The sequence below is a fragment of the Osmerus eperlanus genome, chromosome 12 (genome assembly GCF_963692335.1).
Source record: "Osmerus eperlanus chromosome 12, fOsmEpe2.1, whole genome shotgun sequence".
NCBI lineage: Eukaryota > Metazoa > Chordata > Actinopteri > Osmeriformes > Osmeridae > Osmerus > Osmerus eperlanus.
The window spans coordinates 590,962-614,994 of NC_085029.1; the positions used below are offsets into that span (position 1 = coordinate 590,962).

Consider the following 24,033-nt stretch of genomic DNA (forward strand, 5'->3'; position numbering starts at 1 on the left):
GATAAAGCACTCCAATGTGTTCATGCTTCAGTTTTTTTGTTTCAGTATTACTAATTAGGGATTTAGCTATTATATATGATATTTCTAAGTACCAGAGATGGGCCAGAGATAACAATTATGAAAAATAATACCTTTTTATTTGACCTTGACCTTGGTTACAAAGGGTCATTTTGGAGTCTCCAAAAGACCCTTTTAGAAAATTCCTGGATGTACTCTTATAAAAACATGTGTCAAATATGAATATATTGTGGTATTATGTTTGACTTTTGATTTGAATTGGGTAAGGCTTCAACCTGTGGTCCAATTTAGTCTTCCAGATAATACCTACCACCTCTAGGCCTATTCAGGCCTCTGTTTTCAAAACAAAATCTAGGCGGAAATAGAAATTTTCACTTTCCTTGTGTTCAAGCTTCTATTACTCAACACTAGAAGGACTGACAGGGGTCCTGACAACAGGGGACATAACTTCAGAGTGTCAGCTTTCAAAAGAGATCATTTACATGCATGTACTCCAAATGGTTCAAGAACAGCTTCCAATTTACTTTGGGTATGCTGTTTAGGCGTTTTTAAGCACATTTAACAGGAGGCTTAAGAGGTTAATTGTTTAACGGCACAGAGAATCGTTAACAGAATCGCTAAGGAATTTTGCTAACGATTCCAAGGAATCGATTCACTGGGAACCGGTTCTGAACAAGAACCGTTTCTCGATACCCATCCCTAGTGGGGTGGCACATAAACTTGTCAATGGGAGGGAGGATGTTACAATGGAGGAGAAATGGGAGGGGGATAGGGAGTGGAGGTTGCGGCGGAAAGTTACGAGGGGAGGGGAGGTAGGAGGAGTTGGAGGGAGAGAGACAGAATTGGATGGAGTGATCAGAAATGTGTAGTGGGGTTACAGAGTGTTACGTACGCCTCTTGGAGGAGGGAACGCAACAGCCCGCTGCTAGTAAGCCCCCCCTAGTGGAGTCAGAGAACGGGTGTGGGGTCGTAGGTGTGAGGAAAGGACACAAAGACTGTGGTACCGTTCACGGGGCTATTTATTTGCCAAAACACGGTAATATGGGGGAAAGGGCTGGACGGAACCAAAGCAAAGAAAGTAAAAGAAATCACACCCCTAACTCACGCGCCAGTCGGCGCACTAAACAAAAATACAGGGGGTGGTCCGCCCAGATCTTACCTAGTGTGCATAGACAAGCCTAAGCACTCCCAAGGTGCCTTCCCCTTCCCCCTGGGAACAGAAAAGAATACAGGTTATGTCTGTCACACAGACTGATAACTGAAAATATGGTTGGCACAAAAGCAAAACGCGTAGCACAGTAACACAGTTCACACCGAGAGAAACACAATAACAGACTCTAACACAGAAGAACACAATATCAGACCACAGTCAGCTCTCCCCTCTGTCACTTGGCAGAGACACGGAGCTCTTATGCAGGGGTGGAGATTGAATCCAGCTGCAATCAATGAGGGGGGGGAGGAGCCAGAGCTCCACTCTGAGGGGGATCCTAAAAGGGAAACACAGACAACGCCAACAACATAGGACTGGGGAACGTAACACAGAGGTTAAGTCAGTGATACAGTTACGTGTCAGGATGAGGTCGAGCTGTTTTCCTGCCTTGTGGGTCGCTGGTGTGTTCAGGAGCTTCAGGTCAAAGGAAGTCAGAAGAGACTTGAAGTCGACGGCCTGCGTTCCTTCAAGGTGGATGTTGAAGTCCCCAAGGAGTATCAGCGGTGTTCCATCATCCGGGAGGACGCCGAGGAGCATGTCCAGCTCCTCCACAAAGTCGGCTAGCGGCCCTGGTGGGCGGTAGAGAACAACTAAAAATGCTTTGATAGGATCAGTTAGCATCACATAATGGTGTTCAAATGATTTGGCAGTAACAGAGAGTGGGGTGGATGTGTATTTAATATGTGGGGAAAGAAGCAAACCTGTCCCACCATCTCGCCCGGTTGAGCGGGGTGAGTGAGAGAACGAGGGGTTGAGAGAGCAGCTGGAGTTGCAGTGTTCTCTGGGCGGATCCATGTCTCTGTCAGGGCAAGGGCGTGAAGAGAAGCGTGGGATGCAAATGCCGGGATGAAGTCTGCTTTGTTCACAGCAGACTGGAAGCTCCAGAGCCCTATAGAAAGAGAGAGGGCAGGTGGAGAAGATCTGGATAGGTAGCTAAGATTAGAAGTGGACCGTATATACTTTGTGACATATCTACGTCTGCAAGTGGTGTAATAAACGGGAATGCTGAAGAAACACATGCTAGTTGAATATGTTCTAGGTAGAATAGAATACAAATAGGGTGATACTTATCAGAAGAGGTGATCCGGCCTCGTCGGCCATCCTCGGTTGACTGCCACAGGTAGACTCCCTGTCTTTGTTCGACCGAGTCTTCGTGCACCGAGGCTGCCAGACGAGGCTGCCTCTGCAGTGCTAGCCGCCTTAAATATGCTAAAGGCGCAGCTGACAATGGCCCTAATTATGTAAACAAAGCCAGGGTCTCACTCGGCGGCAAGTACCCTGAAACTCGGTCTCTAGCACGCTACTTATTGACCTATTTAGCTGCCTTACCCTCTGTCCTTGAGACAAAGTTTTAGCTCAACACAAATGAATGAAACAAACTCTGGTTACTTACAGTCAAGATGGCAGTCACGAAGTACACTCAGTAAGACACTATTCGCTCTCAGATGCAAAGTCTTGTTTATTGACATCAACAAACAAGGGACACATTCGCTAGGATGCTCTGCCGTGAGCCAACTCCCCCTAATACATGAATTCAGCAGTCATTTATACCCCACAGGACATCCCATAGTTCATACATTGAACCCTAGCCTGTGTGGGTTAGTTCCCTGTCATTGATCTAATCAGTGTATGTCAGTTTGCCTCGGTCCCAGAAGACTAGGGATGGGTATCGAGAACCGGTTCTTGTTTAGAGCCGGTTCCCAGTGAATCGATTCCTTGGAATCGTTAGCAAAATTCCTTAACGATTCTGTTAACGATTCTCTGTGCCGTTGCGCATGCGCAAACTTTTATAGTTTATTCAGACAGACTGCAGCAAACATGGCAACTAGGAAGAAGCGTTCTAAAGTTTGGTTGTATTTCACACAACAAAATGACAACAACGCCACTTGTAACGTGTGTAAAAAGTCTATTTCGTTGAAGGGAGGAAATACTACAAATATGAAGAAGCATTTGAACACACAGCAGTTCGATGCATGCAGCAGCGCAGCTAACGTTCGCGCTTCATCTCTAACTATCTAAGGTAGAGCTAAACTGCTCAAAAGTGATCACAACCACTTGTTACTGTGTGAAGCAATTTGCCTTTATTGTGTGTAGTCGATCTAGTTATCTTCTGTCCCGTCGTTTGAAGCATACATTTTAGCTCTGGCATTCGTCTCCCATTAGTATTGATCTTATTGATCATTTCACGTTATCGGGGCGGCGTGTGTTATCAGCAAACGTTCGCGTGTCCCATTATTAAACTGAGCATATAGATTTTTAATCCATTATTAAATTTAGCATTTTAATTGTTTAACCTTTTAATAGTCAGTGCCTGAAAACGCTTAAACAACATACCCAAAGTACATTGAAAGCTGTTGTTGAACCATTTGGAGTACATGCATGTAAATGGTCTCTTTTGAAAGGTGACACTGAAGTTATTTCCCCTGTTGTTAGGACCCCTGTAAAGGCCGATTTATACTTCTCCGTTTTTACGGAGACGGACACAGGGAACGCCCTCTCCGACGAGGAATTCCCTCTCCGTGCCCTCTCCGAGCCCCTCGGAGAGCTCTACGTGCACCTCCTGATTTTCCTGACTATCCGTCTGTCCGTTCGTCATTTTACGGATACCCCTTGGCTGTGATTGGTCCGTATTAAGAACCGCTTGCGTCAGGGGCGGGGTTGCCGTGATAAACAGGACGAACAGAATCCTTTGACCGCCATTGCTGTACGTTTTTACAATTCATATTTCAGCTAAACAGTACATGTAAATCAGCATCTGAATTCAAATGTGACGAGAAATGGGCAGTGTAGTTGCTGAAAATGTGCGTATTTTATTGATGAAACGTCTAATTTGTAAATTTGCTCCGACTTCTCGATAACGTAGGTAAATAAACACTCGACGACGACTTACAAAAAACCGTTGCGCCACCTACTCCTCTGGCGGTGAATTGTTTTCAGCACCCACAGCCTTCGGAGTACTATAAATTCAACCAATCCGTCTGACTCCGTCTGTCCGTAACGGAGTCGGGAGAAGTATAATTCGGCCTTAAGTCCTACTGGTGTTGAGTAATAGAAGCTTGAACACAAGGAAACTGAAAGTTTCTATCTCCGACTAGATTTTGTTTTGAAAACAGAGGCCTGAAGAGGCCTAGAGGTGGTAGGTATTACCTCATTTTAGAGCCAGTTTGAGAAATTCGTTTAGAACGAGTGTGTGTGTGGGGGGGTGCAGGACGCAGAGACCTAGTTGGCTGTAGAAGGGAGAATCGATAAGAGAATCGATAAGGAATCGAATCGATAAGCAGGAATTGATAAGGAGTCAGAATCGTTAAAATCTTATCAATACGCATCCCTAATCAGGACCAATACCACACGCCAAAAAAACAGTTTCTTCCCTTCCGCTGTTGGCCTCTTCAACAAGGCCAAGGGTTCACACTGACTTTTATGACTTAATGTCCTTAAAACACATTGCTTTTTGCACTGCATCACAAAATTGTATCTTGTACCATTTGTATTTTTTGTATTTTTTGTATTTTTATATTGTAAATTACGGCAACTTGTATTTAATTTTATATTCTATTGTATATTTTACTTTTATTCAAATTCCACTTAGTATTGCTAGTTATGTACCCTTAGTATAGTTAGTCCTCATATTTAAATTTAAGATTCTTATATGTTTAATGTATGCACCTTCCTGCCAAAGCAAATTCCTTGTCTGTGCAAACTTTCATGGCGAATAAAACCCTTTCTGATTCATTCTGATTCTGACAACTTTGACGTGTGTTGTATTTATTCTGACACCTTCAGTTACGCCAATGCTCAAATCCGGACCAAACAGTTTAATTGATTAAATATTTGTTGAAGAAAGGGTTTTAGTCCGCCTCTTCACTAACGGAAAGACGACGTTTAATTGAGTTGAGGCAATTGAGTTCATGACGACGTCAACGCAGCAAACCACGAGAAGCAGGAATGTCCGACTTTAAGGAGGTGTTTTTAACTCCTCCTCGACTGCAAGCGGCAACTCTCGCCGGTCGTTTCATGCAGCCGCAGTCGATGTCGAACGCACCTAATGACGGGTCTTAACCCTTGTGCTGTCTTCGGGTCACATGACCAAAAGGTTTCACAACGAACCATCGCTGTGCTTACCCAATTTTACCCAATACAAAAACAAATAAATAGCATTTTCTTTAAACCTTCGCAATGTGGGGGGTCTGAGACAGCCCGACGGTTAAAAGAAAATCCCTCACTTTGTTTTTGTATGCAGTAAAGTTGTCGCAATAAATCAAATCAACATTTATTTGTATAGCCCTTTTTACACGCAAGCATGTCACAGAGGGCTTCACATACGCCCATAGAACTGCCCCTCAACCAACCTAAACCCTCAGGGAAGACAAGGAAAAACTCCCAGAAAAACTCACTACAGGAGAAAAAATGGAAGAAACCTTGGGAGGAGCAATTCAGTGAGGGATCCCCTATTCCAGAGACGGTTGGTGAAAGAGAGGAGCAGAACACAGGCTTAACATAGTCACACAGCAGGAAAGTGTCAATGGGTTTTAAAACACCAAAATACATTGTTCGACTTGGTAAATACGACGGTGGGTCACAATGACTGATGGGTCAGAATGACCCGAAGATGACACAAGGGTTAAATGTCAACAAATGTTAATTGTTTGCTATTAATTGCATCATTATAAAGTAAAATATTGAAAACCCTGATAAAGTTAGAACAATCCTTCTTTTTCACAACATATGGTTTTCCAGGCTCATATTATGGGAAAACAGGAACTGTTTTCCCATAAACAGTTGGCATGACCCACGCATGCCACCGTCTCTTACCACAGATGTTTGCTATTAGCAATGCTGTATTTTGTTATTTTTTATTTCATGGAAAATAATCTGTATGGGAATTTTATATCGGTCAAACAACCAAAACTATGTCCCTTGGTCTGATAGAAGAAGGGTAACCTCGAGAGTTGACTAATATTAACTAAATATGCTGAATTAATTTAGGCAATTTTACTCTGGGCTAAATTATTGAAAGAGTGGTGAAACTAAAGTTAAATGAAGATGATATTTAAAAACACTGCAAATACATTTAATAATTTACAAGGGAAACCATGTTACATTTAGTCATTTAGCAGACGCTCTTATCCAGAGCGACTTACAGTAAGTTCAGGGACATTTCCCCGAGGCAAGTAGGGTGAAGTGCCTTGCCAAAGGACACGTCATTTGCACGGCCAGGAATCAAACCGGCAACCTTCTGATTAATAGCCCGATTCCCTAACCACTCAGCCGTCTGACTCCATTATTACAAAATGAACATTTTAAATCTAGCTACCTCTACCCTAAACCTAACCCACATCCTCTCTTATCAGCATATCTGATCATCAGGATAAACAGGAGGTCACACAAGAAATTCATCCAGCAAGTCTTCAACATATCTGGGGCAGGGTGGCTCCCAGCCTACAACTTCCTCATGTTCCTAAATAAACAATACAATAAAAAAATTGAGACAAGACGTAAAATAAAACAATCAGTGGCCCAACATGATCATGGGAATTAAAATGATTGTCTGACTCAAGAATCGAACATTGTTAAATGCATCAAAAAATCGGAATACACCTGAAAACGTATTTTGTATTCAACAAAAACTTGTATTGTATCCTGTTTCTTGCTCACAGTGTATGTGGCTTTTCCTGAATATTGGGCAGAACCTGCCCTTCTCTCCTCCTGCCTCCCATTCTTCTCTCTTACTTCGCTTCCTTCCCAGTTTCCTCCTTCTGCCTTCCCCTAGACCCTTTCCTTTATGTACAACACTGGCCTATCAACCCTTCCCGGTTTGTGTCAGGTGAGTGTTAGACTGAGTGTTTGCATGTTTGTTAGTGTCGGTGTGCACTGAACCGGCAAACTTCTATGCATGTTTCACAGCATGCCAGAATTCCTAGCCATAACAACCTCTGGCCTACTTACCTAAAAACTCCTATTTCCACCATAATAGTGGATGTGATTTTTTCCATGGTGGCTGATAGTCTTTCGTTATCTGTCCCAGTGAAGGGCATTGGATGGTCAATGGCTGCAGTCAGTGTTTTGCAATGTGCCGTGTAAGGAAGGCAAAGACTAATGGTTTCCTGTGAGGATTTGATTTCTTTTCTCTGGGGTCCAGTACGGCCAAGGTATTTCCCCTCACAGATTGATTCCAGAGCTGGGCTGCTGGGACTGGGTTGTGTGTGTGTTGGTGGTTGTTTGCACATGTGTGAGATTTTGTAGCAAAGTAACCAGTTGGCATGCCTTGGCAATATGATCATAAAGCAGTAGAATTAACCAGTTCTCTCTCCCTCTGTGGTTTGTGACTATGGTAACGTGGACACCTACAATGAACAGCTGGCCCAGATGTGGGTCTGCTGAAACTCCATTTCCGTATCCACTTCCACCTAGATGCAATTGCTATTACACCATGCAATTGCTTAAGCAATAGTTAATGTATTGCAGGCTATTCTGGTGTATTATTTATTAGCATTTTTACAATCAAATTTTAGTTCCATCATATTCATTCACATTTTCTATTTCTGAGCCATCACTCTTTCTTTGCTAATAACCACAAGCCATGAGGCCAGTAGTGCCACACACATCCTCGCCCACTTGTCCAGAATGCTGTAACAGATGATCTGTCTGAGAACTGAGATTTGTCAGTGGCTAGTAAAAAAACAAGCAAATATAAAATCAAATGTTGGATTAAAAGATGAAGAATTTATTCAAGCCTTCATCGGAAAACATACTGTTAACTTACGGTTAACTTTTCCACATGACACTGCAACATGATACGTTCAACGTTTCCTAAGCTTATCCATCAAATAATTTTGTCTCTTTTATAGAAACAACCTTATAGGACTTAATTATTATGTATTTTTATTATTGTGTTATCTCTAATACAAAAAAATGAATAAAACACATTTTCCTATTTTAATCCGTGAAGCTTCTGCTATCATTTTGTTAATGTGTGTCAGAGCTGTAAAATTGTCCATGGAAATTCCAAACTAATGTTAGCAAATTCAAGTCTTCTTCAATCTTGTCAATGCCATGAAATCAATCTATATGGATATGTAGCTGTGGAATATCATTCTTTCTGAGAACATGTCATCCAAGGTCCAGATGCAGGGGCTTAATACAACTTTTTTTTTTATTGGGGGGAGGGGGGTAGATTTCAACTTTTGTGGGACAGATACAGTGGAGAGAGACAGGAAATGTAAGGGAGAGAAAAATATATCCAGGAACATGCACCAGTGGGATTCAAACCCAGTTGCATAAATGATGGGAGACACAAATCACTGGAAAACCACAGTTTTAGAAAGGTAGCTTAAGTATATATGACAGGAGACACGTTTGTTATTTTCCTGTGGTTGTTAGGGACTTACTTTGATAGAGTTTTAGTTTTACACATTTTAACATCTGGAAACACGTTTCTTACAACAAATGTTGTTTTAGAATTTTACTTTGTGTGTTTGTAAGCTTTTTGCCGTGTATTGTGTATCTTCTGTCCTCTCACTTCAATTGCCCTTCTTTTACCAAAGGCCCTTCTTAATCTTGCCCCTCCCTCATCCTTTCTTTAGAAATCCAGTGCGGACATGGAGACCAAGATGACCCTGGCAGATAGGATGAAGATTCTACAGGAGAAAGAGGAGGCATGGAAGAGCAGGGGGAAGGGTGCTGCGAATGATTCCTCCCAGTTCACTGTGGCTGGACGCATGGCAAAGAGAGGTCATAAATATGCATTTATTTAAACTTTTACTTCAGCATAAGCTGTAGTAAGTAGATACATATGGTAGATAGGCATGCCATGTATAATCTACTAAATGCCATTAATAGAATACATGATTAATCATGTAATAAGGTATTCCACTGTCTTAAGAAGTTCTTTCAGTTGTCACTGTACTGTATATGTGGTGTACAGAAGTGCATTGCTCTGACCTACAGCAGTATCTTACACAGTATGTATTTGTGATGGTTGTGTGACACTAGTTTGACACTTGCATGACTGTGCATCTGATCAGGCCTTGTATCCGAGACATGCAAAGAAGAGTCTCCTTCGATCCACCTCAAGAAGTCCTCTGCTACACCTGTTAAACTGTATGAAGGTAACCATTCCTTCTTATCCTGAACCTATGTAATTAAAAAATTGATTGTGTGAGCTGCAAAGCTCACACAATCAAAATGTCTGAGCATAGCTTTTGAAATATATTTTCTCTTGCGGCAGAGATCTCCCATCGTAGTGATTTAAAGATGGAAGGAGACAAGAGGCTGGATAAGTTGGAGTCCTTCTTAGACAAGCTCCAAAAAAAAGGTAGGTGCTTCCTGCACCAGTTTTTCCAACATGATTGCATAACAGTTCTATTTGTGACTATTCCGTCAAATGGGCCCACCAAGTGGTTCAGTCAGGGGGTAGTATTAAGATAACTTAATCAACTGCGAAACAGCGGGATTTGTGAGATTATGATAAATGAGAATTCATCTTTAATCAGAATCAGAATGGGATTTATTCGCCATGAAAGTTTGCACAGACAAGGAATTTGCTTTGGCAGGAAGGTGCATACAATAAACATATAGGAACCAGGAAGTCAGTTGGCTGAGCGGTGAGGGAATCGGGCTAGTAATCCGAAGGTTTACTAGCCAGTTCGATTCCCGGTCATGCCAACTGACGTTGTGTCCTTGGGCAAGGCACTTCACCCTACTTGCCTCGGGGGAATGTCCCCGTACTTACTGTAAGTCGCTCTGGATAAGAGCGTCTGCTAAATGACTAAATGTAAATGTAAGGAACCAACATTTTTAAAATGTGGACTATCTATACTAAGGGTACATAAATTAGCAGTACTAAGTGGAACTAGAGAGGGTACAATTTCTGGGGAAATTGTAGGGTGTGCTTGCTTGCATCGGTTGCACAGGGGTCAATTTTTTAATGACATTTTTACAACTGATATTTCTGTATATTTTATATAAAAATGCATAGGGCCTACTTATTATTTATAAAGATTACATAGATTTAAAAGCATCTTTTTTTTGCTGCTCATTTACAACAGTTTCAAACAGTACCATCTGCTAACTGAAAATATGCCCCCAAAAACGTAAATAAGCTTGACATTTATTTAGTGGAAAATCGCTCATTCATAAAAATCTCACTGGTAGCGATCATTGTCAGTAACAACGCAAAATCCAGATTTCTGCCGCGCCCCCCCCCCCAAGCTCATTCTGACTTCATCCAAAATGGTTACATGTTGAAGCTATGAAAAAGTATGTTAGTGCTTTTTTTCAACCAATCTTTTTAAAAGATTCCCCAGTGATTGTCTGGTTGATAATGGGCAACGTAGGTTAGAGCTCCGCATCCACGGATACTGCAAACACGTATCATATTCTCATGTAGGTTAGTGCATGACATGTGCACCAGCAGATACTATTTTAAAAGAAATTCCTGCATTAAAATAATGTATCATGACAGTTTGTATGATTTGGTCATTTATTATCACACTAGCATTTAATTATCACGGCAAACAATTACACTGCACTAAACTGTAAGTGTAAATGTAAAGTGAAAATAACGAAACCAGTCAGTATGATGACTTGAGCGAATATCATTCACGTCTTACTAAAACAGCGGCCACGCGAAAGGGAATGAGGAAACTGTTTCCTCTACTAAAAAATACAATGCGGGTCACGTGAAAAAAGGATCCAAAGACTCGTAGAAAGACCAAGTCGGGAAATGAACGAATCGTTTGTTTCCTCCAGTACAGAGCCTATGCAGGTCACGTGAAAAATGATCCAAAGACTCGTAGAAAGACCGAGTCGGGAAATGAACGATTCGTTCCCTCTAGCGTTTCCTCTAGCTACCACTACAGAGCCTATGCAGGTCACGTGAAAAATGATCCAAAGACTTGTAGAAAGACCGAGTCGGGAAATGAACGAATCGTTCCCTCTAGCGTTTCCTCTAGATACCACTACAGAGCCTATGCAGGTCACGTGAAAAATGATCCGAAGACCGAGTCAGGGAAATGAACGAATCATTTCTGTTTACTTGGACGAGCCTATGCAACAGTCCCGATGCGCGGTCACGAGAAAATGAACGAATCACTCTTTGAGAGGACTCGTTACTCCCGAGTCTTTGTAAGGATTTGTTCAAAATGAACAAATCGTTCACGAACGACACATCACTAATGGTTTGAATGACAGCAATCCAATGCAGCCTGTTCTGCAAACGTACCCAGTGGCGGAACTAGAGTTCTATACATGGGGTGGCCAAGGGGTGGCCAAGGCTACTTCAGGGGGTCCATAGTCCAGAGTCTTGGGTCACTGTTTTCATTAATATAAACAGTATAATCTGGGTCTATAAGTGCTGGAACATCCAAAATATTTTTGGGAAAAAAAGCTCAAGCACCAGGGACTTATAATAGCATTTCTGTGTTACAGAAATAACACAGTGCATAGTTTATTTACAAAACAAAGTGAAATTACACACCCAAAAAAAAACACTGCAATTTGACTTGACAGGTAGCAGAAATCAAGCAGAAATGGACTTGAAAAATATAAATAACTTGGTGCCCAACCACATTACAAATTTACAGTATAATATTTATGTTCATATATATTATGTTAACTAATAGCAAAGAAAAGTTTTGGAATTGGCCTAAACAAGACCAAACTAGAGAGGGTACAATTTCTGGGGAAATTGTAGGGTGTGCTTGCTTGCGTCGGTTGCAGGTGGGTCCGTCCCCTTAAGAGTTTCCCTTCTAGTGATATTTTCAAGCATTTAGCCTACTCATATTGCATTTTCATTAAGAACACCCTTTGAAACAAGTGAACCCCCTTTGAAACAAGCTACTGTAACAACGTTGTCACTGGCAGTATTTCAGATGGAATCGCGATTCAAACAGTACCGTCTGCTAACTGAAAATATGCCCCCCAAAACGTAAATAAGTTTGACATTAATTTAGGGGGAAATGGCTAATTCAAAATAAGTTTGCTAGAGGCAAGCTAGCTGCTGTTGCTAGCCACAGTTCACTGATTGTTTGAAAGCGCCAGAAATTAGAATGTTTCTTTTGACATAGAGTTTAGCTGTGGCATTGAAGACAGTACTACACACTGCCAGTGGGCGAGCCGAGTCTGACTGAGGCTAACGTCAAAACAAGCGGCGGTGTCACTCAAATTCCAAGTTTTACACAAATCACAAAAATATGCTGACCCGCTGGCTGTCTTCCAAATCGCCATATCTTTAAAACACTGCCCTCCTTCTGATTTTTGATGTAGAATTGACCCTGGTACGAAATTAAGAAAATACTCATCAGAGATCGACAACAGCTGACGCAATCGTCAACGGAGGCTGACGTGGCTCTCACGTAGCAAACCAATCAAAGTTTTTACAGCAACCTACATTAAAATCTCACCATCTGGCTGTCTTCACAATAGTCATATCGTCATATCATTGCCCTCCTTCTGTTTTTTGGTGTAGAATTGACCGAACTATAAAATTACGAAAATACTAGACTACTATGACGCTTGCATGGCTGCCCCCTAGGCAGTCTCACGGGCGACCCGCACTCGCTCAAATTACAAAGACTTTCACGACCTAAATCAAAAATCAGAGATGGCAGTTCCACTCAAAATTGCTTTCTCAACACAGCCCAATGGTTGGTAATTTTGGGAGTTGGCACTTTTCACTCATAATCCAAGCTCCAACTTGCGTGCTAGAACGTCTCTATTACGTTGTATCCATGCGTCGTTGCTAACGTGTGCTGACGTAGTGACGTAGGCTAGCACTGAGTACCCTTCCTTGACAGAAGGCACTTTTTGGCACAAAAACCCAATTTCTACTTAAACCATGCAACGGAACGTAAATAAAAATACAAGCAACTCAATCTCTACCAAGACTAAACTTTTGACACCTAGGTTGTCTATGTAGTCCAAATATTGACTGAGGCTTAGGGGGGCAAAAATAAATAATAATAAATATATATGTGAGAGAACAAAGGTTGTGCCCTTGCCGAAGGCAAAGCACACCCAACTAGAGAGGGTACAATTTCTGGGGAAATTGTAGGGTGTGCTTGCTTGCGTCGGTTGCAGGTGGGTCCGTCCTCTAAGTTTTTCCCTTCTAGTGATATTTTCAAGCATTTAGCCTACTCATATTGCATATTTCATTAAGAACACCCTTTGAAACAGCTGCGAACCCCCTTTGAAACAGCTGCGAACCCCCTTTGAAACAAGCTACTGTAACAACGTTGTCACTGGCAGTATGGAATCGCGATTCAAACAGTACTGTACCGTCTGCTTACTGAAAATGTGCCCCCCAAAACGTAAATAAGTTTGACATTAATGTAGGGGGAAATGGCTAATTCAAAATAAGCTTGCTAGAGGCAAGCTAGCTGCTGTTGCTCCACAGTTCACTGATTGTTTGAAAGCGCCGGAAATGAGAAAGTTTCTTTTGACATAAAGTTTAGCTGTGGCATTGAAGACAGTACTACACACTGCCAGTGGGCGAGCCGAGTCTGACTGAGGCTAACGTCAAAATAAGCCGCGGTGTCACTCAAATTCCAAGTTTGACACAAATCACAAAAATATGCTGACCCGCTGGCTATCTTCGCAATCGCCATATCTTTAAAACACTGCCCTCCTTCTGATTTTTTATGTAGAATTGACCCTGGTACGAAATTAAGAAAATACTCATCAGTGATCGACAACAGCTGACGCAATCGTCAACGGAGGCTGACGATTGCCATCTTGCCATCTAACTAGACAACATTCCAAATCAGGGTGAACACTCAAATTATCTAAAGACCATAGCATTACACATTTCAAAACAGAACGAACACAACTATAGAACTCCAAACAATGCTTATTGTTAACGCCCTTAACTTTGTAGCTTTTCAGCTTGCCGCAGGGCATTCTGGGTACCAAGAGCAATGCACGAGTATAGGCGATCTACAGCATTGTGTAACACACTTCGGTTGTGGATAGTATGTCCAGAAATAAAGCCAAGTCACTCATTTAGTGGCAGAATCCATTGTTATGTCTACAAAATTATTTTAGATATAGTATAAGTTTAGCTAACTTGCAAATCCTGAGGATAGCCTACTGTAGCAGACCTTTCTATGTGACAACGGACAAGGCTGTTTTGTCCCTCGGGAGTTGCCGTAGGCTTGATGCTGAAAGCATTTGTGAAATCAGTGAGGGCTGTTCGAATAGCGATGTCAAGAAGAGCAGTGGTAAAATACAAGTTATGAAAAGAGACAGCGTCCGTGTCTTATTGTCCACACGATCATACAATTAGATCTAAAACGAACTTACAAAGATCTCGGTTACTAGGGCTGCAACTAACGATTATTTTAATAATCGATTAATCTGTCAATTCTTTTTTCTATTAATCGATGAATCGGATATAATTTAAAAAAAAGCATTAATTTCCAACCCTTTATTCAAAAACAGAACGGAGAGTGCAAATTCACAGTGCAAAAAATCTTCAGAATGTGCACAAAGAGGCACACAATTTTGAAAAAGTTATTAATATTAGCGTGGATTTAATGCTATTTTCCAAGATGAGCAATTTTTTTGAGTTTTGTTTAAAATTTAATTGAAAATTGAAAGGTTGTGGAAGTAGGCCAGACTTTATTAGAATAATCTGGTGTATATTTAAGATTTTTTGACACAATTTTGAAAAAAGTTAAGATTTGCGAGGATTAAGCTATTTTCAAAGATTAATGATTTTCTATCATTTTATTTGAAACTTCATTGAAAAAGTAAAGGCTGTGGAAGTATACCAGACATTGTTAAGATACTCTGGTGTCTGTTTGAGGTTTTATATTCCTAAAAATATTATAAAAGTCCCATACCATTTTGACCGGTTTTCACCCGGTCCCTAACGCGATGCTGCAAAGTAGCGTCTTCCGAATGTGAGACGAATGTCGAATATGAAACTAACTTCACCTCGGTCAATTAACACACTGTTTCAATGTATTTAGTGTGAAATGCTCCCACACCTTGGATGACTTGGGTCGTACTGATTTCTCTGCCTCCGCCATGTGTTTCAGAACAACGTTACTCAACAACGTCTCTCCGATGGCCTTTCCTCTACCTCCGCTCCGCGCTCAACGAAACTTTTTTTTTATACTCAAACATCTCCGCTACATATTGAGTGGCGTAATAATCGCACGACACAACGAATCGATAATGAAATTTGTTGCCAACGCTTTTAATAATCGATTTTAATCGATTCGTTGTTGCAGCCCTATCGGTTACACTACCAAAGTTGAATTAGTAATGTTGTTAGCGATGCTAGTGTTATTTTGCTAGAGCTAGCTAGCCTATAACATTTCACTGGGTCTTGCAGCTGTTTGATTAACTGAAATTATTATGAAATGTTATGTTCTACTAGCCATTTTTCCTACTTTAGCAAGTCACTGTATTTCCAAGCCCTGATAGTGTAACTGAGACAACACAGTAGCCTAAATAATTCCTCTTTCAAGTAATAAGCCCCCGTTCAAGTGTTGAGCATTAAATTAGCTGCACGGTCTGAGATTTTGAGACGATGCCACTTTTTTTTCTAAAACCGGATTATAAACTGCTTCGAAATCTAAGCCGCACAAGCACAAGAAAACTGTAAAATCGGAGTACAAGCCTACTGACTGTCTCAGTTTGTCTGTTATTGGAGTCAAAGTTCTAACATTAACTTACACAGCTACTGTAGGCTAATCAACATTCGTAAAATTCAGGAAACCTAAACCCAATGCAAACCTTAAAACTTACTTCAAATATTATGCCTTTTTCAATCGCGAAAAGAGCTTGTGGAGCTGTGGAAATATTCTCTATTCTGCTGTCTTTTCTTCTTATTCTTCTGTATCTCGCAACAAACGTCTCTTCGATTTGAATAATGCACCGCAACTCAGCAAAATAAATGCTTCTTTCAACAAGAGGTCAAATGAGATGTCAATCAGCATCAGATTTCCAGTAGCAAATTCAATTTTGGGGTAGCACCCGGGGTGGCCAATCAGATGTCAGGGGTGTCCAGTGCCACCCCGGACACCCCTGTGGCTCCGCTACTGAACGTACCCCATGCGCATTTTCAGCCAAGGTCCTAGACATCGCTCTCAAACTTGTTTAGAGAACTCAGCCAAGCTACATGCATGTTTCTGCTTCCCCTGTCGACAATTTGGAGCCTGAAATGATAAAGACATCACCTTCATAGACAAGGTTTTTACCAATTGGAAAACGGCTGCGGTTTATTTTACATAGAGCTCAAAAAACTATTTTGCGCTCAAATGAATACCCAACAAGTTCGCCACAGTGGCAATGAAGTTCAGGTTAGTAGTCAGATAGTTTCACCTATTGAAAGACTTTTGATTTAAGTAAGGGGAGTGCCGAACATGTTCTGTCGCCGTTTGACTTCCTAAACAGCTGTGTAACTTAGTTGTTTTTGTAGTGTGTCTCGCGTAGGCTACAGCGTTGCAGTGAGCAACACTGGTTTGAAACCACAGGTAATGATAATTTCACCAACAAATCGTTTACTTGTAATGTAATGTCATAATAAATCCTACAACGAAAATGTATTTGTGAGGAATGTTTATTTTAACGATTGAAAACAGATGCATCATAGACCACTGTAGTATGTGTTGCCCAGGCAACAGAGGCTAATGTCATGGTAATGCTTCAGTGAAATAGTAGACTACCGTTTCCGAAAGTAGATGTGGGCCTACTTCCTTAACAATATCAGCTAATATTGTACATTACATTTCACAATTGTGTTTCACATCACAAAGTAAAATGAGTAAATAGTTATCACCCTGGCCTCTTTGCTTGTGGCGTTTCTGCAGCTGCTTTGCAGTAAAGCTATAGTTAGCCTAGCTATGCCCAAAGTTAACAGATGCGAAACTAATCTTCTGCTACAGGTAGTCACGCGTGTTTTCGTGACGTAGTGACGTTAGTAACGTCAGTGACTGTGGCTAGCAAATTAGCCACCGTTAGCTTCACTTTTCACCACAAAAACTTAACCCTTGTGTAGAAAATCACTAATCTTTGAAAATAGCTTAATCCTCGCAAATCTTAACTTTTTTCAAAATGGTGTCAAAAAATCTTAAATATACACCAGATTATTCTAATAAAGTCTGGCCTACTTCCACAACCTTTACATTTTCATTATTTTTTTTTACAAAACTCAAATAAATTGCTCATCTTGGAAAATAGCATTAAATCCACGCTAATATTAATAACTTTTTCAAAATTGTGTGCCTGTTTGTGCACATTCTGAAGATTTTTTGCACTGTGAATTTGCACTGTCAGTTCTGTTTTTGAATAAAGGGTTGGAAATTAATGCTTTTTTGTTTTTTTATCCGATTCATCAATTAATTGAAAAAAGAATTGACAGATTAATCGATTATTAACCCTTGTGTTATCTTCGGGTCATTCTGACCCATCAGTCATTGTGACCCACCATCGTATTGCAACAACTTTACCGCATACAAAAACAAAGTGAAGCATTTTCTTTTGACCGTTGGGCTGTCGCAGACCCCCACATTGCGAAGGTTAAAAGAAAATTATTTTTATTTGTTTTTGTATTGGGTAAAATTGGGTAAACACAACGATGGTTCGTTATGAACCTTTGGGTCATGTGACCCGAAGGCAGCACAAGGGTTAACTTGAGCCTAAACCATGCAACGGAACGTAAATAAAAATACAAGCAACTCAATCACTACCAAGACGAAACTTTTGACACCTAGGTTAGTCCAAATATTGACGAAGATTTAGGGGAAAATAAATAATAATAATATATATGTGAGAGAACAAAGGTTGTGCCCTTGCCGAAGGCAAAGCACACCCAATTAGAATTAAATAAAATATACAAATATATCTTGCCAAGCTTTAAGTTTTTTGTTTATACCGAACCACAGTGGATCGGATCAATTGATGTCTTGTGAAGAACTACTGGCAGCTAAGGGGATGGTTGAAGTTAGCCCATGATAGACAGTGATAGACAGATAGTTCATCCAGTCAAGTATTTTTTGAAAGTGCTTGCCTTTTCCAAAGTTTCCAATGATGACTTCCCAGATGGTTCAGTGTAAGAAACCATCTGGCGACATCAGGTTGGTAGTAAGCATGATTTTATTGAGTGTACAGACTGGTATTCTATGGCCATACAGTTCTGCTTTGCAACCGCTGTCTGCCCTAGAAACTCAACTGGTGGCTCTGTCTCCACATCAGTGACAGAGCCCAGGGTGGGGGCTGGGAGGATGGAGGCTTGGACGGTGAAGGGTGGGGGCTGGGAGGGTGGAAGCTTGGACGATTGGGGCTGGGAGGGTGGAGGCTGGAATGGTGGGGGCTGGGAGGGTCATGGGAACAACAAAAGTGCCCTGCTAAAATAGATGAGGATGACTGGATGATGCAGTATGACAGTGGGGTTGTCAATTAATACCCCCACAGTCTCTCTCCTGAACATCTTCAACCTTTTCTATTGCTTTATGGTTTTAAGGTCAGGGATGTTTTTTACTGCCTGTGACTTCAGAACTTCATTCTTTTTAGTTGTACATCAATGATCTGCTCTTTAAGTCACTGGTCCAAACATAGGCACTGGTCTGTTGATATGGTTTATAATAGGGGATTCCAGGGATCCTTCAATCCCTCAAATCTAGTTCCACAGCTTCTGGTTCTCTACAACGTTCCCCCAGGTGTGGGACACAGCCACATATCCACCATTGAAGTGATGGCCGAGACAGAGAAAGAGGTTATGACCTTGGATGATGAGGAGACCTTTGGTCGCTTCTACAAATCTGTGTCACCTTCTGCACTCAACTCTTGCATCGTCATGGTAACTGATGAGGACCTTGGTGACATTCAAGCCAACACACCAAAGTATGTTACATTTATTTGTTTGTAAAAAATGTTGGGGGAGTCAATTACTTGCTTACAAATGCATGTTAATTTTACCAATACTTTTGCATTTTGTCACATTTATCTTTTTCCCATTTTAATGTTTTGAATGTGTTTTGATATAATTATGCAATAGTTTCAGGTGGGTCTACTATCAAAAACACCTGGGGGTCAAACATACGAAGGCGTGTACGCATACAATTGCCTCTGAAACATGCAGACAGCTGTTTCTAAACAGAGTTTTAGAGTGTGAGAATTGGTGTACCTTTGGAAACCATAAACAGTGGGATAAGACGACTCTGGGAAAGGCAAAGAGAGATAAATAGTAACAGTTTACTTAGTGTACAACAGTTATATGTTAATGTATTGATGAAGCAATTTAAGATGAATATCTCACTCTATTTCAGTTTTGACTATGAAAGAAGTTGTGTTACTTTTGGCCAAAAGTGGAGGCCTAATATACAACCCATGAATTGAAATTGCACTCATTATCGAAGGGAAAGGTTCCCACTCTGATGATCTCACTCACTCCTGTGATGCTTCCAGTGGTGGACTGAACTCCCAGGTCAACTACACTTCTGAGTCACTGCTGCCCTTCTGTGAAAGTTAGAACCCAGCAGCTGGCTTTTTTGTCCTCCATTTGAAGTCGCACCTTTTTTTAATATATATTATCAATGTTGTAGATCTCAGCACCCACAATATTTACTGCTGCCATCATGTCTCTCCCATTAAGCCGCTTGGCCTTGGTTATGACATCTTTAAGGCCACCAAACAAGACACTCCTCTGACTCTTACATTAATGAATACCTCTCATTTCACATTCTGTGTGATTTTTCTTTTTTATGTTTTTTGGTTGCCTTAGCAACTTTTCTTCATAGGAATCACTCATTGTTCAGAACATTTTCATCAAGACCTTTTTTGGAAAACCAGACTAATTATTGGGGTTTCAACAACCATGCCAGTTAAAATATGGGAGTTGACGGGGTGTAGACTAGGATTTGGTTGACATGCGACTAACTAAATAAAAAAAAAAACTCAAATGTTCTCCATATGCATTCTTTTACGGATTAAGTTACACAGTTTTATTCATACAGAGAACACTATTCAAAGCTATTTAAAGTGGACCTATAGCCTGTGTCAGTTTGTGTGATTGCAAAGAAAAAAAATTAGACTGACAAAGTTATGATTTTTGATACATTTATGATTCATCCTAAAGGTATCAAAAATCATTTTTTTATTAGGATTTGGACGTTGCTGAATTTTTTCTTCAAAATTCATACTTATTTTTAGCATCCAACCTCCAAAGTACCTCTCCTCTATGTACCTCTCTGCTATTTTATGTGTTGCAATCAACCATACAAGTGGCCTGGCTTGTGGATCACTGTTTAAACAAGCGTTGCGTAGTTGTGGACATGGCTGGAATGACCACTTGTCTTATAGCAGGGATCTTTACTGTCCTGAAGCTATTTCATCATCAATCCCCGACTCTGCCTGTATGCAGGTTGACATCGGCAGTAACAGAACACAAGCGTGCTGTGCGTCCCGCCAGGAAGAACCAGGGCTCCAGGAACCCTCTGCGTGCTCTGGCGGCTCGCAATGACATCCGACAAGTGTACAGGGAACAGAGACTCAACGTTGCTACCGTGGAAACCAAGAGGATCCAAGTAGAGAAAAGTAAGACTTCTGACAAGCTTTCACTTGCGTTGCATTGGAAACTTATAAACCCAATAAGTTTACACAAGAGAAATGGGTAGTAAAATAGAATGAGATAAGCATGTCAGACTCAGGAAAATCATGTCCTTGTCTCTCATTTTTGATTGAATACGAAAGTGGGAAACTAGTTACATTTATGTGATGACATAAAATTTGACAAACACATTTCCTAAATTAACACTGAACCATAACTCTGATACCTTACTTAATTACATGACAACAATGCTACAGTTTATTACAGTAGTTTCTCAGATCAAAACTTGTCTTTATTAAATTAAACCTGACTGAATGCTCTTTTAATATGAAAGAATCAGGTTTAATCTCTATCCAATACATTTGTATTATGACTATACAATAGAGTTAGTTTAATTAAGTTAATTATACAGTAATTATATAATCTAACCACCCTCTTTTGACTCCTGTCCCAAAGTGGCAAAGCACTCCAATCTAGCAGATGCTGCTCTGGCAGGGCTGGCCAGCAAGGAGAATTTCCGCAAGGTCAACCTTCGTAGCGTCAAATCTACCGAGGTGGTGACCAACAACAGCACTTTGCCCTTCAACAAACTCATGCTCATCTGCATTAAAGGTCAGGGCATTCAAATTCCTGTGAAAACACACTCCAAAGAGTAAAAAAAAAAGATTGGCACCACACCAAAAGAGCTAAATGAACACATCCACACCAAATGAACTAACCAGCTGAGTTTCAACTGAGATGAGGAATGAAACTAATTTTCATATGAAATCTGGTATTGAAGAACCTTGTAAGGCAGCCTCTGTGTGTCTTTCGGCCTCGTAGACAGTAACTGGTGTCTGTTCCATTTGTGTTTACACATAGTAACGTGTCTGTTCCGTTTGTGTTTACACATAGTAACTGGTGTCTGTTCCGTTTGTGTTTACACATAGTAACGGGTGTCTGTTCCGTTTGTGTTTACACATAGTAACTGGTGTCTGTTCCGTTTGTGTTTAGTCATTTCATTTATTCATTTAGCAGACGCTCTTATCCAGAGCGACTTACAGTAAGTACAGGGACATTCTCCCCGAGGCAAGTAGAGTGAAGTGCCTTGCCCAAAGACACAACGTCATTTGGCACGGCCAGGAATCGAACCAACAACCTTCTGATAATATCCTGACTCCCTAACCGCTCAGCCATCTGACCCCGTTTACACATAGTAACTGGTGTCTGTTCTGTTTGTGTTTACACATAGTAATTTGTGTCTGTTCTGCTCATCAGGTCGGAGACATGTACAAGTGCGTCTGGTTGAGCCTACAGCTCGTTCTCTGAACAGTGGAGACTGTTTTCTCCTTGTGACGCCCAAGCACTGCTTCTTATGGAGTGGAGAGTTTGCGAACGTCATTGAGAAAGCCAAGGTATAGCACATGGAATATTACCATGTTTCCTTGGATAACGATACTGTATTGCACTGTATATTACAATGGTACATGGTCTAACATTTAATACACACTGGATCAGCGTTACACAATGTGAAATTGTCATACATTGTTGTAACTCTTGTATCCACAGGCATCAGAGATGGCCTCATTTGTCCAGGCCAAGAGGGACCTGGGCTGTAAGGCCCCCCATGTCACTGTGCTGGAGGAAGGCATCAACTCTGACAACAAATGTGCCAGAGAGTTCTGGAGCTTATTGGGGGGGAAGACTACATACAGAGGTACACACAAAAAACAAAATTTCAAGAAGACAAATGTAAATGAAATAGAGATGACATACACACAATAACACGTACTACTAACATAATGTATGGAGACCTGGAATCAGCCTCACGGCATAGGGACAGCCCAATCTTTCCAGCACATTGCCCGTCCATCATCACGTGATATTTAAACCAAATACATGACAACTCCTGCTGGTGGAGATCTGCTGTTTAGTATGTACACTCCAAAGCAAAACTTCTATCTTACACACACTGACAGTGTACAGCAATTATGCCCCTTTTATCCAAGCTAGACCATACTACAGTAGCACAACATCCCATCCCTTTAAGATGTCTTACGTAACAGTGTTCCAGAATGTCCAGGCAGTCAGATATCCACTGGATACGCATACGATACAGATTGTAGTTGATGCAGTAACTTTCCTCCTTTAGAACATCTGTATAGATACATACACCGTAAATATGATCACTCAAGCATGACATGTTTTCACAGAGTGGAAGTTAAGTGGCTGGAGTAGTTTTACATGCACACAGACTACATTCATAGGATCATGTACTATATGATCATGTGCAGTACTGGTTATCTGACTGTTCCTCACCAGGTGCTGGGGAGCCAGAGGAAGATGAGCTGTATGAAAGTGGTGTCCTTGACTCCACTGGGGTTTACAAACTACAGGAGGACAAACTGGTTCCACATGAAGAGGCCTGGGCCTCTGTTCCCAGTGTTTCCCTGCTCAACTCTAAAGAGGTGTGGAAAAGAGAGAGAGAGAGAAGCACCGTGCAACTTAAGAATAACATTCTGGCAATTTTGTTTGTATTTGACTCTGTCTCTCTCTACCTCATTTCTGTACAGGTGTTGGTGTTTGACTTTGGAAGCGAGGTGTATGTGTGGCATGGGAAAGACGTCTCCCTAGGGGACAGGAAGGTGGCTGTCAAATTAGCCAAGCAGCTGTACAGCGGTTCCTATGACTACAGCAGCTGCAGGGTCAATCCCCTGGATGCCTCCTCAGACAACACATGTGCCCCTCAGTGAGTCTCTCGTAGAACCTCCTCTTTTCACTACACTGTCCGAACATTGGAAATGTGCCATATACATTTTCTCTTTTGTGTGTCATTTATATTACATTTCTCATTTATATGACACACACATATAATTCTAGTATATGTGTATCTCAGGCAGGGTTAACTCTAGTATATTTACATTTATGCATTTAGCAGACGCTTTTATCCAAAGCGACTTCCAAGAGAGTTTTACAAAAGTGCATAGATCACTGATCATAACAACGAGATAGCCCCAAACATTGCGGGTAGCCAAACATGAAGCATACATTGTGAAAACCAAATAAGTCCCAAATGGAAGAACAATAAGAGCATGTAGTTAGACAAGTTACAATTAAACAGCAAGAACCTCAAAAGTACAAGAGTGTACCTGTGGAAAAAGCAAGCAACAATAATAAATTTCACGGCGAGTACAATAATTTTAAGACAGTTACAACAAACCAACAAGAGCAACAATACTCTCAATAAGAGTCATTGTGATCCTGAAGGTAA

At 41.0% G+C, this 24,033-nt stretch overlaps 1 protein-coding gene across 1 annotated transcript in view; it reads left to right on the forward strand.

The window, feature by feature from the left end:
- svild (supervillin d) overlaps window positions 1-24,033 on the forward strand; it is a 147,925-nt gene that overhangs the window by 80,915 nt on the left and 42,977 nt on the right. Inside the window, exons 9-18 of the mRNA XM_062475125.1 lie at window positions 8,812-8,959; window positions 9,253-9,336; window positions 9,456-9,542; window positions 18,895-19,078; window positions 20,598-20,770; window positions 21,240-21,395; window positions 22,041-22,177; window positions 22,332-22,479; window positions 23,085-23,230; window positions 23,336-23,511. Of these exons, the coding sequence (XP_062331109.1) occupies window positions 8,812-8,959; window positions 9,253-9,336; window positions 9,456-9,542; window positions 18,895-19,078; window positions 20,598-20,770; window positions 21,240-21,395; window positions 22,041-22,177; window positions 22,332-22,479; window positions 23,085-23,230; window positions 23,336-23,511 (1,439 nt within the window). The remainder of the gene's footprint in view (window positions 1-8,811; window positions 8,960-9,252; window positions 9,337-9,455; window positions 9,543-18,894; window positions 19,079-20,597; window positions 20,771-21,239; window positions 21,396-22,040; window positions 22,178-22,331; window positions 22,480-23,084; window positions 23,231-23,335; window positions 23,512-24,033) is intronic.